The sequence below is a fragment of the Vulpes lagopus genome, chromosome 12, assembly GCF_018345385.1.
Source record: "Vulpes lagopus strain Blue_001 chromosome 12, ASM1834538v1, whole genome shotgun sequence".
Taxonomy (NCBI): domain Eukaryota; kingdom Metazoa; phylum Chordata; class Mammalia; order Carnivora; family Canidae; genus Vulpes; species Vulpes lagopus.
In genome coordinates, this window is record NC_054835.1 from 67994234 (window position 1) to 68007871 (window position 13638).

The following is a 13638-nucleotide window of genomic DNA, read 5'->3' on the forward strand; positions in this document are numbered from 1 at the left end:
TTTAAAACTCAAATTCTATTGCAGCCAGATTCTTCTAATACTGAAGACAAAAGTGAAAGTGGAAAAAAAAAGCCTGAGAAATGAGAAAGATGTAGTATGTAACACCCTGGTTAAAGAAGAGACAGCACTTGTGTGAGTAGACAATTAGCAGACTACGCTAAGAGTGAAGGGCCGGGTCAGAACATGTCTGTCCACTCAATTGTTTTGTCAGCACAATAGTTGACTCAAGTCAAACTAATGAAAGACCCTTCATATCCACAATAAGTAGGTGGGGGCAAGGAGCGGAGTAGGAATGGAACAGAATGAAGAGGAGGTGGTCCAGCCGAATTTTGATAGCTCCAGATCAAATAAAAAAACTAAATATGTTACTCTTTGTAAGCAAGGAGTTCCCAAAGTTGAGTCTAAGAAAGGAGGGTCACTCCTGAACCCTGAGGGCTGTGTGTCCATACTCCTTGCCTACTCTCTCAACAGCTTACAAATGTCTTCAATACTTTCACTGAGATGACATAATGGCCAGACTGGCCCATAGTTTAGAGAAGCTTAAGTCAAGTTCCCCAGAGCCTTTGATCACTGTCTGTCCTAGAAGAGGATATACTTACCCATACTCATTTTGATTGGCAGGTTTTCTCTGCTTGCTGCTTCCACTAGATGTCTCCGGACTTCCATCACTGCCTCTTTATGCTTGGTGCTCAGTAAGGCTTCCCACAGAGCTTTGGCAGCTGTGTCACTGCAATAAAACCACAAAAGAGCTTTAGAATAAATTTCTACTGGATAACGAAAAGAGTTGAAAGCAAAACAATTTCTTAAATATCCTTTCTGAGAACTAATGTAACCTTTCCTACTGATAGGCTTTAAGTCTTAGGATTAAATAAAGAATATCTAATCCATTTTAATCAGTGCAAAATTTTGAGAAATTAAGGAGATAAGAAAATCAAGCCCTCCTCCCAGAAACGGGGAAGAAAAGCTACATTGTGCTATGAGAAGTATTAGAAAAGTGTATGATAAATTGCTTTGAGGATTTTCATTTAAAAATATTTCAGACTATAATTCAACATTGCTAGAGTAACATATAAATGGTTTGTAAGCCAAAATTAAAAACATGTCTAAAAATGATTTAGCAGGGATTATAAGCATATCAGTTTGAGAGAGCATACTTGTCTGGGAAACACAAAGCAAACAGCAATGAGCATTCCTGTTCCAAAACTACTCAATAGAATTCCTAATGAATGGGTTTTCTACTGAATGAAAGTCAGGAATTCGGCAAAGCAACCATGGCCTTAAGCAGCCCACTTTGGGCCTTAGGTTGTAAGGATGGCACTTCTGAAGCCTTCACAATTAACCGTTGATCCAGCACGAAGCGCTGCATTATGCAAGGTTTCATCTGGGCTCACTTTTCCAACAGCCCTCTGTCTCACCCACCATGCCATGTTCAAATTATAAATGAGTACAGTGTTCCTTCCGGAAGATCTCTGCATGTAGCCAAGTATACACATTTGTGGTAACGCTTTAAAAACCGAGTATAAAAAAACAAAGATGACAACTGTCCCTTTCTAAGGACATTTTCCCTCCACTTAAAGCCCCACTAACACCTCCTACTATCCAGTTTGCAAGAGTTTGAAAATGAATGCATTTTTTTTTAATGCATTTTTTTAAAATTTAGTTTTAAAAGTTCTATCTAATACGACATTAATTTAGCTTAAAAGTTATACCTAATAAGGTATACCTTTCAAGTTTGAATTTCATTTAGAATAATGGAATAATGTGTTTCAGCAATGACTTTTATATCTGGCACAAAATAATCTTTCATTAAGTAGTACTATTTTTATTACCATCTATTTTTTTCTGAGTGAATTAACATCACTGCTCAACATGTTCTACTTATTTTGCTCTGAACAAAACTGTCATCATTAGAACTCAGCATCTAATATTCTAGGTTTAAATGAAATGAACTGATAACTATATGCCAAGTGTTCTTCTCAGTTGGTTGCCATAGAGCTAAAAATGATGCATAAGCTCTCAATGACAGAGCCCAAAAGAAGAGGCAGAAAAATAATTGTCCCAAAATGTGATAAGAGGCATATCCATGCTTCCTTGGATTTTTCTGATAGCGCAGACCAAGGGCTCTAATCCTGGCTAGGAAGGCAGGGACTCAAAGAATGATTTCCACTGGAAATGATGAGCAAGTATAGAGATGTGTAAGCTCTCAAAGCAGCGAAGGCAAAAAATTGTAACTCAGTCTAGGAGGGAAAACAGTATAGTCTTCAAGGAGGATATAAAATCTTGTGCACAAAATAAGAGGAAGAATGTCATTTCAGTACAAAGTACTATGCACATGGAACTAAGGAGTATTGTTTTGCTCCATGCCAGGATGCAAGAAGACAGGCAATAGAAATAAGGGCAAAGGGGAAAGAAGGAGCGACTCTACGTAGGGCCCTGCCCTCCCTGCCAAGGCTTATCATTCTGTAGGTGACAGGAAACCAAGGACTATGCAATGGCTTTCACATTCTGAAAAGAGCAGCATAGCTTAGCAGTAATGAAAATGGTCTTTATCATCACTCAAAACTAGATCAATTTCATATGGGTCTTTGGGAAAGCTATATAATTTCCCCAAAACTCTGAAGACAATAAAGAACCACAATAAAGACAATAAAGAAGTAATCTGAGCAGGGGAGGTATACTTCCAGATTTCCAAACTTATGGTCCATAATTGTGCCCTACTTTTGTTCTCCAAAGCACTTCTCCCCAAACCACAGGGATTTCTCACATATTCTTGACTCTACACACAACTTCTAGAGTAGACCTTCACTGCCCTCCTCTTTTCTGTGAGAGCAAGCATTTTGCTAATACAGAGTGTCTCCAAAATCACAGTGGGTTATGTAATACTGTGGTTGCCCCATTAGATTACTGTAGTGGTTAAAATGTGGGCTTTGGGGTCAGATGAAATCTGGGTTCAAATTCTGACCATTCTTCCCTTCACCCATAGCAACTGAACAGCCTCTCTGATCTTCCTCAGACACTCCAAGTACAGGCACCTCTTCCCCTCCTTTGCCAGGAATGCTCTTCCTCTACATGTATCCCTCTCTCTCTTCCAGTGTCTGCTGAAACGTTGCCTTATCAGAGAGGTCCCCCTGGCTATCCTGTATAAAGAAGTAACAACGGCCCATTCCAGCACCTTACCTTCTCCTCTTTCCTGGGCTTCACTGTTCTACATAATCTTTAATACCATCTGACTGATCATAGGTTTCCAAGTTGATCTATTGTTGTCTACCTCCCTCACAGAAGGTAAGGTCCTTCTACGAAAGTTTGTTTTACTCATTGCTAAGTCCTGACTCCCTAGAATAGTACCAGGGCCCTGGTAAGTATACCCAACAAATACTGAAAAAGTAAATGAATAATGCTTGCTAGTTGTATAACCTTGCACACGTAACTAACTCTGTTTTCCTCCATTTTCCCATCGGTGAGACAGAGGGAACAGCAGTGATTACCTCACAGGACTGTTGTAAGGGTTAACTGTGATAATGCATACAAAGCACTTTCCTGATTCACAAAAAATGTAAGTAGATATGTTTGTTGTGATGGCTGTGACTCATGGCTATGAATGATATTGTCTCAAAATTCAATGTGTTCAAAGGATTGTAATATATTCAGGTACTTTCACTTAATTACACTGAGCAGTGTTTCTCATACAATCCTGATTTCCTTATATTCCCTAACATCACTTAGGGCTTGTACTCTCTGGCTCTTTTCTGTTGAAACATTTTACAAGAAATACATAAGGTTTCCATGATCTCTAACACTGATGCAGAGTCAGGGCATGTTTCCTTGAAAATTATTTTGTGACTATAAACAATTCTGATTGTCTAGATATGTGTGACAGTTCCTAATGTTTCTTCCTGAACAACACAGTTTCCTAAACACATCAAACTGACCCACACATCATCCACAATCATTTTAAGTTTACCAAGTTAACACGCATGAACTAATTCTGGCTCTCTGAATGACTGGCTCTAAAGAAGATCCAACTGTACTTACTGGCAGGTCTGCTGTATCCTGCACGCATTTCTTCTCCAAGTCACACTGTTACTGTTGTGTGGTGGTTTACACGCTTACCCCTATATCAGCATCTGAGTTGAGTGTGGGAGTTCATCACTGCCTTTCTCTAGTGGGGCTCATAAGAGTGATCCAATAGACATTGGACACTATTGAAACTTCACATGAAATCAATTCCTGATGTCAAATTTTATAAGTCAGAAGAAGTTAATTTAAATCCACACACTATAATCGTTAACAGTGTATTTAATTCAATTATTTATCCTTTCCAACTGTGCAAATTTTCTGTTTTCCTGATGAGGGAATAAGCAATATACAGAGTGCTATCGCAACAGGGCCAGTGTAATAGAGTGGTAGTAGGCAGTACTGTAGAAGCATGCATTCTGGAGCCAAACAATAAAGGGTCTGGTTCTGTACTCATTAGCTCAGGAGAGTTACCTAACCTCTCTGTACTTGTTTCCTCCTCTGTTAAGTCGGGGATGATAATCATACATAGTCAGCAAATTACTACGAAAATTGACTGTGCTAATATGTCTAGGGCACCTATAACAATGCCTGGCACATACTAAGTACTCCATAGACATCGCAGTAGCTGCAGCAGTGGTAGTAGTAAGAAAAAAAATCAAAGGTCAAAATTTTCTCATAAGACATTGAAGGAAGCCTGTTTTGGAACTATATTACTCTTTTCCAAATATTTGCATACATGTGTGGATAAACACTCCCAGGAGCTTCATTTTGTAACATAAAAAGGTCAACAATACATAATGCTGAATTCATAATGATACAAACTGAATCAGCCACAGAAAACCTTCAGGGAACAAAAGCCACAGTAGAACAATCCAGACCAGATTAGTTAGCCTGGCCTCGTGGCAAGGATGGTACAGTTCCGCCTGGGGCAAAGATACTTGAGAATCTACACAACAGGCCCCTCCCTCAGAGGATCACCTAGAGGATCCTGCTAAGACTAGGTCTACTGATCACACAGAACTGCAAAACTCACTCCAGGGCTAGGGGAAAATAGTATATAGAATTCAAGATTGTTTTCTCATGATTATTTAGTCTTTCAATTTTAATTTTTTTCTTTTTCCTCTTCAACTAATTTATCAACTCTTTATGTCTTTTAATTTTTGTTTTTACACTTACATTCTATCCTTTCATTGTATTTAATTTTTGTATATATATTGTGTAAATATATATACATACATGTGTATATATCATATATACATACATGTTTTTCACATATCTGAAACATATATATGTCTATACATATATGTGTGTATGTATATATGTGTATATGTATACACATACATGTGTTTTTCTTTTTTTTTACAATTTTGGGATGTAGTTTCTTCTAACAGACCAAAATACACCCAGAACCAAATGTATTGCTCTATTCTGTTCACCTGTCTGATATTCTTCTTTTCTTTTTTAAAATTTTATTATTTTATCTCTTCTGATTTGTTTAGTATATAATTCTCTAGAATCCTTGTTGTTGTTTTAGTATTTTGTTCTCTCATTCATCTATTCTTCCCTCAACAGAATGACAAGACAGAAAAATTCCCCTGAAAAAAGAGAACAAGAAGCAGTACTGACTGCCAAGGACCTAATCAGAATGGATATATGTAGGATGACGGAACTAGAGTTCAGAATAATGATTATATACTACTTGGGCTTGAAAAAAAAAGCATGGGGACACTAGAGAATCCCTTACCGGAGAAATAAAAGAACTTAAAACCTAATCAGGTTGAAATAAAAAAGGCTATTAATGAGATGCAATCAAAAATGGAGGCTCTTGGGCACCTGGGTGACTCAGTGGTTGAATATCTGCCTTTGGCTCAGGTTGTGATCCCAGGGTCCTGGGATCAAGTTCCACATCGGCCTGTGTCTCTGCCTCTCTGTGTCTCTCATGAATGAATGAATAAATAAATAAATAAATAACTTTTTTTAATGGAGGCGAACTGCTAGGGATAAATGAGACAGAAAAGACAATTAATGATAGAGAAGACAAAATGATGGAGAATAAAGAAGCTGGGGAAAAAGAGAGATAAACCACTACAGGATCACAAGGGGAGAATTCAAGAGATAAGTAATATCATAAAGTGAAACAATATTAGAATAATTGGGATCCCAGAAGAAGAGGAAACAGGGGTGGGAGGGTAGAGTAGAAGGTATACTGGAGAAAATTATAGCTGAAAATATCCCTAAATTGGAGAAGTAAACAAGCATTCAACAGGAGGCACAGAGAACCCCCCCCCCCAAAGTCAATACAAATAGATCACCACTTCAATATATAATAGTTAAGCTTACAAATTTCAGAAACAAAGAGAAAATCCTGAAAGCAGCACAGGGATAAGAGGTCCTTAACCTATAAAGGTAGAAACATAAGACTGGCAACAGACCTATCCAAGAGACCTGTCAGGCCAAGAAAGGACTCATATGATATATTCAGGGTGCTAAATGAGAAAAATATGCAGCCAAGAATACTTTATCCAGGAAAGCTGTCATTCATAAAGAAGGAGAGATAAAGAGCTTCCAGGACAAAAAGAAAACAAAATAATTTGTGATCACTAAACTAGCCCTGCAAGAACTATTAAAGGGGATGCTTTAGGTGAATAGACATCCCGAAAGTAACAGACCATAAAAGAAAGGAGACAATATACAGAAAGAGTGAATTTATAGGTAATACAATGGCACTAAGTTTATATCTTTCAATAGTTACTCAAATGTAAAAGTGCAAAATGCTCTAATCAAAAGACATCTGCAAATCAATCAATGCAATACACCACATTAATAAAAGAAAGGACAAGAACCATATGATTCTCTCAATAGATGATGAAAAAGCATTTGACAAAATATAGCATCCTTTCTTCATTAAAACTCTTCAGAGTGTAGGGATAGAGGGAACATACCTCAATATCAAAAAAGCCATATATGAAAAGGCCACAATGAATATCATTCTCAATGGGGAAAAACTGAGAGCTTTTCCTCTAAGGCCAAGAACACAACAGGAATGTCCACTCTCATCACTGTTGTCAACATACTACTAGTAGTCTAGTAGTAGCAATCATAACAGCAAAAAGGAATACGAATTGGCAAAGAAGAGGTCAAACTCTCACTCTTTGTAAAGGACATGATATGCTATGTGGAAAATACAAAAGACTCCACCCCAAAATTGCTAGAAATCATACAGTAATTCAGCAAAGTGGCAGAACATAAACTCAATGCATAGAAGTCAGTTGCATTTCTATACACAATGAGACAGAAGAAAGAAAAATCAAGGAACCAATCCCATATATAATTGCACCAAAAACCATAAGATACCTAAGAATAAACCTAAACAGGCAAAGGATCTATACTCTGAAAGCTAGAGAACACTCATGAAAGAAATTGAGGAAGACACAAAAAAATGGAAAAATGTTCCATGCTCATGGATTGGAAGAACAAATACTGTTAAAATGTCTGTGTTACTCTTTGAAAGAACAGGAGGAGGATGCAAAGAGATGGAAAAATATTCCATGCTCATGGATTGGAAGAATTAATATTGTGAAAATGTCAATGTCACCCAGGACAATTCACACATTTAATGCAATCCCTATCAATACCATGGACTTTCTACAGACAGTTGGAACAAATCATCTTAAGATCTGTGTAGAATCAGAAAAGACCCCAAATAGCCAGAGGAATATTGGAAAAGAAAACCAGAGCCGGGGGCATCATAATGCCGGATTTCAAGTTGTACTACAAAGCTGTGATCGTCAAGACAGTGTAGTACAGGCACAAAAACAGACACATAGATCAATGCAAAAGAATAGAGAACCCAGAAATGGGCCCTCAGCTCTATGGTCAAGTAATATTCGACAAAGCAGGAAACACTATCCACTGGAAAAAAGACAGTCTCTTCATAAATGGTGATGGGAAAACTTATCAGCCACGTGCAGAAGAATGAAACTGGTCCATTCTCTTACACTGTATACAAAGATACACTCAAAATGGATGAAAGATCTAAATGTAAGACAAGAATCCATCAAAATCCTAGGGGAGAACACAGGCAACACCCTTTTTGAACTTGGCCACAGCAACTTCTTGCAAGATACATCTATGAAGGCAAGGGAAACAAAAGCAAAAATGAACTACTGGGACCTAATCAAGATCAAAAGCTTCTGCACAGCAAAAGAAACAGTCAACAGAACTAAAAGCCAACCTACAGAATGGGAGAAGATATTTGCAAATGACATATCAGATAAAGGGCTAGTATCCAAGATCTATAAAGAACTTATCAAACTCAACACCCAAAAAACAAACAAACCAGTAATGAAATGGGCAAAAGACATGAACAGAAATTTCACCAAAGGAGACATAGACATGGCCAACAAGCACATGAGAAAATGCTCCACATCCCTGGCCATCAGGGAAATACAAATCAAAACCACAATGAGATACCACCTCACACCAGTGAGAATGGGGAACATTAACAAGACAGGAAACAAATGTTGGAGAGGATGTGGAGAAAGGGGAACCCTCCTGCACTCTTGGTGAGAATGTGAACTGGTGCAGCCACTCTGGAATACTGTGTGGAGGTTCCTCAAAGAGTTAAAAATAGAGCTACCCTAGGACCCAGCAGCTGCACTGCTGAGGATTACGCCAAAGATACAGATGCAGTGAAACGGCAGGACACCTGCACCCCACTGTTCAGAGGAGCAATGGCCAGGATAGCCAAACTGTGGAAGGAGCCTCAGTGTCCATCGAAAGATGAATGGATAAAGAAGATGTGGTCTATGTATACAATGGAATATTCCTCAGCCATTAGAAACGACAAATACCCACCATTTGTTTCAACATGGATGAAACTGGAAGGTATTATGCTGAGTGAAGTAAGTCAATCAGAGAAGGACAAACATTATATGGTCTCATTCATTCAGGGAATATAAAAAAAAGTGAAAGGGAATAAAGGGGAAAGGAGAGAAAATAAGTAGGAAATATCAGTGAGGGAGACAGAACATGAGAGACTCCTAACTCTGGGAAATGAATAAGGGGTAGTGGAAAGGGAGGTGGGTGGGGGGTGGGGGTGACTGGGTGACAGGCACTGAGGGGGGCATTTGACAGGATGAGCACTGGGTGTTATACTATATGTTGGTAAATTGAACTCCAATGAAAAAATATACCAAAAAAAATGTCTGTGTTACCTAGAGCAATCTGTACATTCAATGCAATCCCTATCAAAATACCATGAACATTTTTCACAGAGCTGGAACAAACAATCCTAAAATTTGTATGGAACCAGAAAAGACCCCAAATAGCCAAAGCAATCTTGAAAAAGAAAATGAAACCTGGAGGCATCACAATTCCAGACTTCCAGCTGTACTACAAAGCTGTAATCATCAACACAGTAAGGTACTGGCACAAAAACACATAGATCAGTGGAACAGAATAGAGAATCCAGAAATGGACCCTCAACTCTATGGTTAACTCATCTTTGACAAAGCAGGAAAGAATATCCAATGGAAAAAAAGACCATCTCTTCAACAAATGGTGTTGGGAAAATTGGACGGCCACATTTAGAAGAGTGAAACTGGGCTATTTTCTTACACTATACACAAAAATAGACTCAATATGAATGAGAGACCTAAATGTGAGACAAGAATCCATCAAAATCCTAGAGGAGAATCCTAAAGGCAGCAAACTCTTTGTCCTCAGCTGCAGCAACTTCCTGCTAGACACGTCTTCAAATGCAAGGAAAACAAAGGCAAAAATGAACTATTAGGATAAAAACCTTTTCACCAGCAAAGGAAATAGCTGGCAAAACCAAAGACAACCAACAGAATGGGAGAAGATATTTGCAAATGTCTTATCAGATAAAGGGCGAGTATCCAAGATCTATAACGAACTTATCAAACTCAACACTCAAAAACCAAAAAATCCAGTCAAGAAATGGGTAGAAGACATGAACAGACATTTCTCCAAAGAAGACACACAAACAGCCAACAGACACATGAAAAAAATGTTCAACATCACTCCGTATCAGGAAAATACAAATCAAAACCACAGTGAGATACCACTTCACACTGGTCAGAATGGCTAAAATTAACCAGTTAGGAAATCACAGATGTTGGTGAGGATGTGGAGAAAGAGGAACCCTCTTACACTGTTGGTGGGAATGCAAGCTGGTGTAGTCACTCTGGAGAACAGCATGAAGGTTCCTCAAAAATTTGAAAATAGAGCTACCCTATAGCCCAGCAATTGTACCAATAGGGATTTATCCAAAAGATACAAACATAGTGATCCGAAGGGGCACCTGCACCCCAATGTTTATAGCAATAATGTCCACAGGAGCCAAACTATGGGAGGAGCCTAGGTGTTCATCTATAGATGAAAGAATAAAGAAGATGTGGTATATATACGATGGGATACTACTCAGCCATCAATGAAATAAAATCTTACCATTTGCCACAACGTGGATGGAACTAGAAAGTATTATGCTAAGTGAAATCAATCAGAGAAAGATAATTATATGATTTCACTCATATGTGGAATTTAAGTAACAAAACAGAGGATCATAAGGAAAGGAAGAGAAAAATAAAAAGGATGAAATCAGAGATGGAGACAAACCATGAGATACTCTTAACCATAGGAAACAAAGTGAGGGTTGCTGGAGGGGAGAGGGTGAAGGGATAACTGGTTGACGGACATTAGGAGGGCACTGGGTGTTATATGCAACTGATGAATCACTGACCTCTACCTCTGAAACTAATAATACACTATGTTAATCAATTTAATTTAAATTTAAAAATGAAGAAAATGAAAAAAAAATTACATTACTTCCCTTGTAGGTCACCCACAGCCACTGACAGTCACTTTGCTACACAATGCCTGTCATTTTCCACTTTTATTCCATTTTCTTTAAATGTTTCCCTCCATGACTTTGCTGAATTTTAAATCATTCTGCATAAATATCATTTATATAACTGAAAAGGCAAAAACTGGGGCACCTGGGTGGCTCAGATGGTTAAGTGTCTGCCTTTGGCTCACATCATGACCCCAGGGTCCTGGGATGGAGCCTCCATCGGGCTCCCAGCTCAGCGGGAAGTCCTCCCTCCACCTTTCCCCCTGTCCATGCTCTTTCTCAAGAAAGAAAGAAAGGAAAAAGAAAAGAAAAAGAAAAAGAAAAAGAAAAAGAAAAAGAAAAGAAAAAAGAAAAGAGAAAAGAAAAGAAAAGAAAAGAAAAAAAGAAAAGAAAAGAAAAGAAAAGAAAAGAAAAGAAAAGAAAAGAAAAGAAAGAAGAAACAGACAAATACCTACAGTCTAAATGGTCCTGAGGTATTACTTACAATCTAGCTCTTATTTACCATTTATTTTCTCCTTAGGAAAGAGAGAAGAAATGGCTTCTAGCTATTTGACCACTAATAAGACTGAGACAACAGGAAGCCACTTGCCCAACATTCATTGTCAATAAGAAAGGAAGCAAGGTTTAGAGCTTGGGGCCAAAACAGCTCTAAACAAAGAGCTATGGGCTGCTTCAGTGACCTTGAGTAATTCAATTAATTGTTCTTTTTTTTTCATTTGTTGAGAACTTACTATGTCATAGGCAATACTTATTGAATAACAACCCTCCAGGATAAGTACCATTGCCTCATTTCATTAATGAGAAAGCTGATTCTTTTTTTTTTAATAATAAATTTATTTTTTTATTGGTGTTCAATTTACCAACATACAGAACAACACCCAGTGCTCATCCTCAGTACCTGTCACCCATTCACCCCCACCCCCCACCCCCCTCCCCTTCCATCACCCCTAGTTTGTTTCCCAGAGTTAGGAGTCTTTATGTTCTGTCTCCCTTCCTGATATTTCCCACACATTTCTTCTCCCTTCTCTTATATTCCTTTTCACTATTATTTATATTCCCCAAATGAATGAGAACATACAATGTTTGTCCTTCTCCGATTGACTTACTGCACTCAGCATAATCCCCTCCAGTTCCATCCACCTCGAAGCAAATGGTGGGTATTTGTCGTTTCTAATGGCTGAGGAATATTCCATTGTATACATAGACCACATCTTCTTTATCCATCATCTTTCGATGGACACCGAGGCTCCTTCCAGTTTGGCTATTGTGGACATTGCTGCTAGAAACATTGGGGTGCAGGTGTCCCGGCGTTTCATTGCATCTGAATCTTTGGGGTAAATCCCCAACAGTGCAATTGCTGGGTCGTAGGGCAGCTCTATTTTTAAGTCTTTGAGGAACCTCCACACAGTTTTCCAGAGTGGCTGCACCAGTTCACATTCCCACCAACAGTGTAAGAGGGTTCCCTTTTCTCCGCATCCTCTCCAACATTTGTGGTTTCCTGCCTTGTTAATGTTCCCCATTCTCACTGGTGTGAGGTGGGATCTCATTGTGGTTTTGATTTGTATTTCCCTGATGGCAAGTGATGCAGAGCATTTTCTCATGTGCATGTTGGCCATGTCTATGTCTTCCTCTGTGAGAGAGAAAGCTGATTCTTAAAGAGATGAAATATCTTGCCCAAATCACATAACCAATAAGTAGAGATTTGAACCCAGGTCCCTGTAAACTCCAAAATCCATTTACTAACCATGCATGATTCCACACCATTCTGTAAAATAAAAGGCTTGAACTAGAATGCTAATGTCTGAGTTTCCTTGGACTTCTAACTAGAAATATATATAGTTTCTTTTAAGCCCTGGTTCTCCAAGTTCACAGGTAACTTTTTTTTTTTTTAAGATTTTTTAAAAGACTGATTGATTGATTTGAGAGAGAGAAGGAGAGTATGAGCAGGGGTTAGAGGGAGAGAGAGAATCCTCAAGCAAACTCCCCACTGAGCATGGAGACCCATGTAGGGCTCCATCTCAGGACTGTGAGATCATGACCTGAGCCAAAATCCAGAATCAGCCACTTAACAGACTAAGCCACCCAAGCATCTCCACAGGTATCAATCTGATTAACTTTGTGACACTCAGTTAAAGATGGGTAAATATTCTATGCTGTTATTTATTTTATTAAAATTATTTTTTTTCTCAAATCCAGTGATAGTAATAAAATGTTAATGAAATAACATTGCCAACAGCTTGCAGAATTTATTAAACAATTTCTACCCTTTTCTCTGTTTTTAAAGTCAAGTTTTCCAATAAGATTAATTTCATTTCGTTATAGCTACTAGAAAACAATTTTTTTCAATAGATTCCTTGAAGTATACAATACAAGGCAGGATATTTGTCCTATGGAAAAAATCCATTCTATGACTATGAAATTTAATTAGTTCCAATATTGTCAGTAACTACATAAAATGTCAAATATATGCAAAATGTATGCTCTTTTATGATCAGCTGATTATCTTGTATCTTGTACTATCTTAAAAATTAAGCTATTATGCCAAATTGTGATGTTTGAAGAAGCCTAGAAGCCAGCAATATACACATAATAATAACTTGCTAGATTTAGCTTTTCTAAGTGTCATAAAGATATGTTCTGTACATGAAGATATGTTCTCTTCAGTCAATTCTTGGCTCTTTATTCACCAGAATTACTCAACTATAAATGAAATCTTAGAAGCTGCCTTGGTTTGGCATGCACAAAAT

At 38.0% G+C, this 13638-nt stretch overlaps 1 protein-coding gene across 3 annotated transcripts in view; it reads right to left on the reverse strand.

The window, feature by feature from the left end:
• The window catches only part of SCFD2 (sec1 family domain containing 2), a 421592-nt gene that overhangs the window by 347081 nt on the left and 60873 nt on the right, over window positions 1-13638 (reverse strand). For all 3 annotated transcript variants that reach the window (XM_041724100.1, XM_041724101.1, XM_041724102.1), the window contains exon 3: window positions 600-727. In XM_041724100.1, coding sequence (XP_041580034.1) covers window positions 600-727 — 128 coding nt within the window. The remainder of the gene's footprint in view (window positions 1-599; window positions 728-13638) is intronic.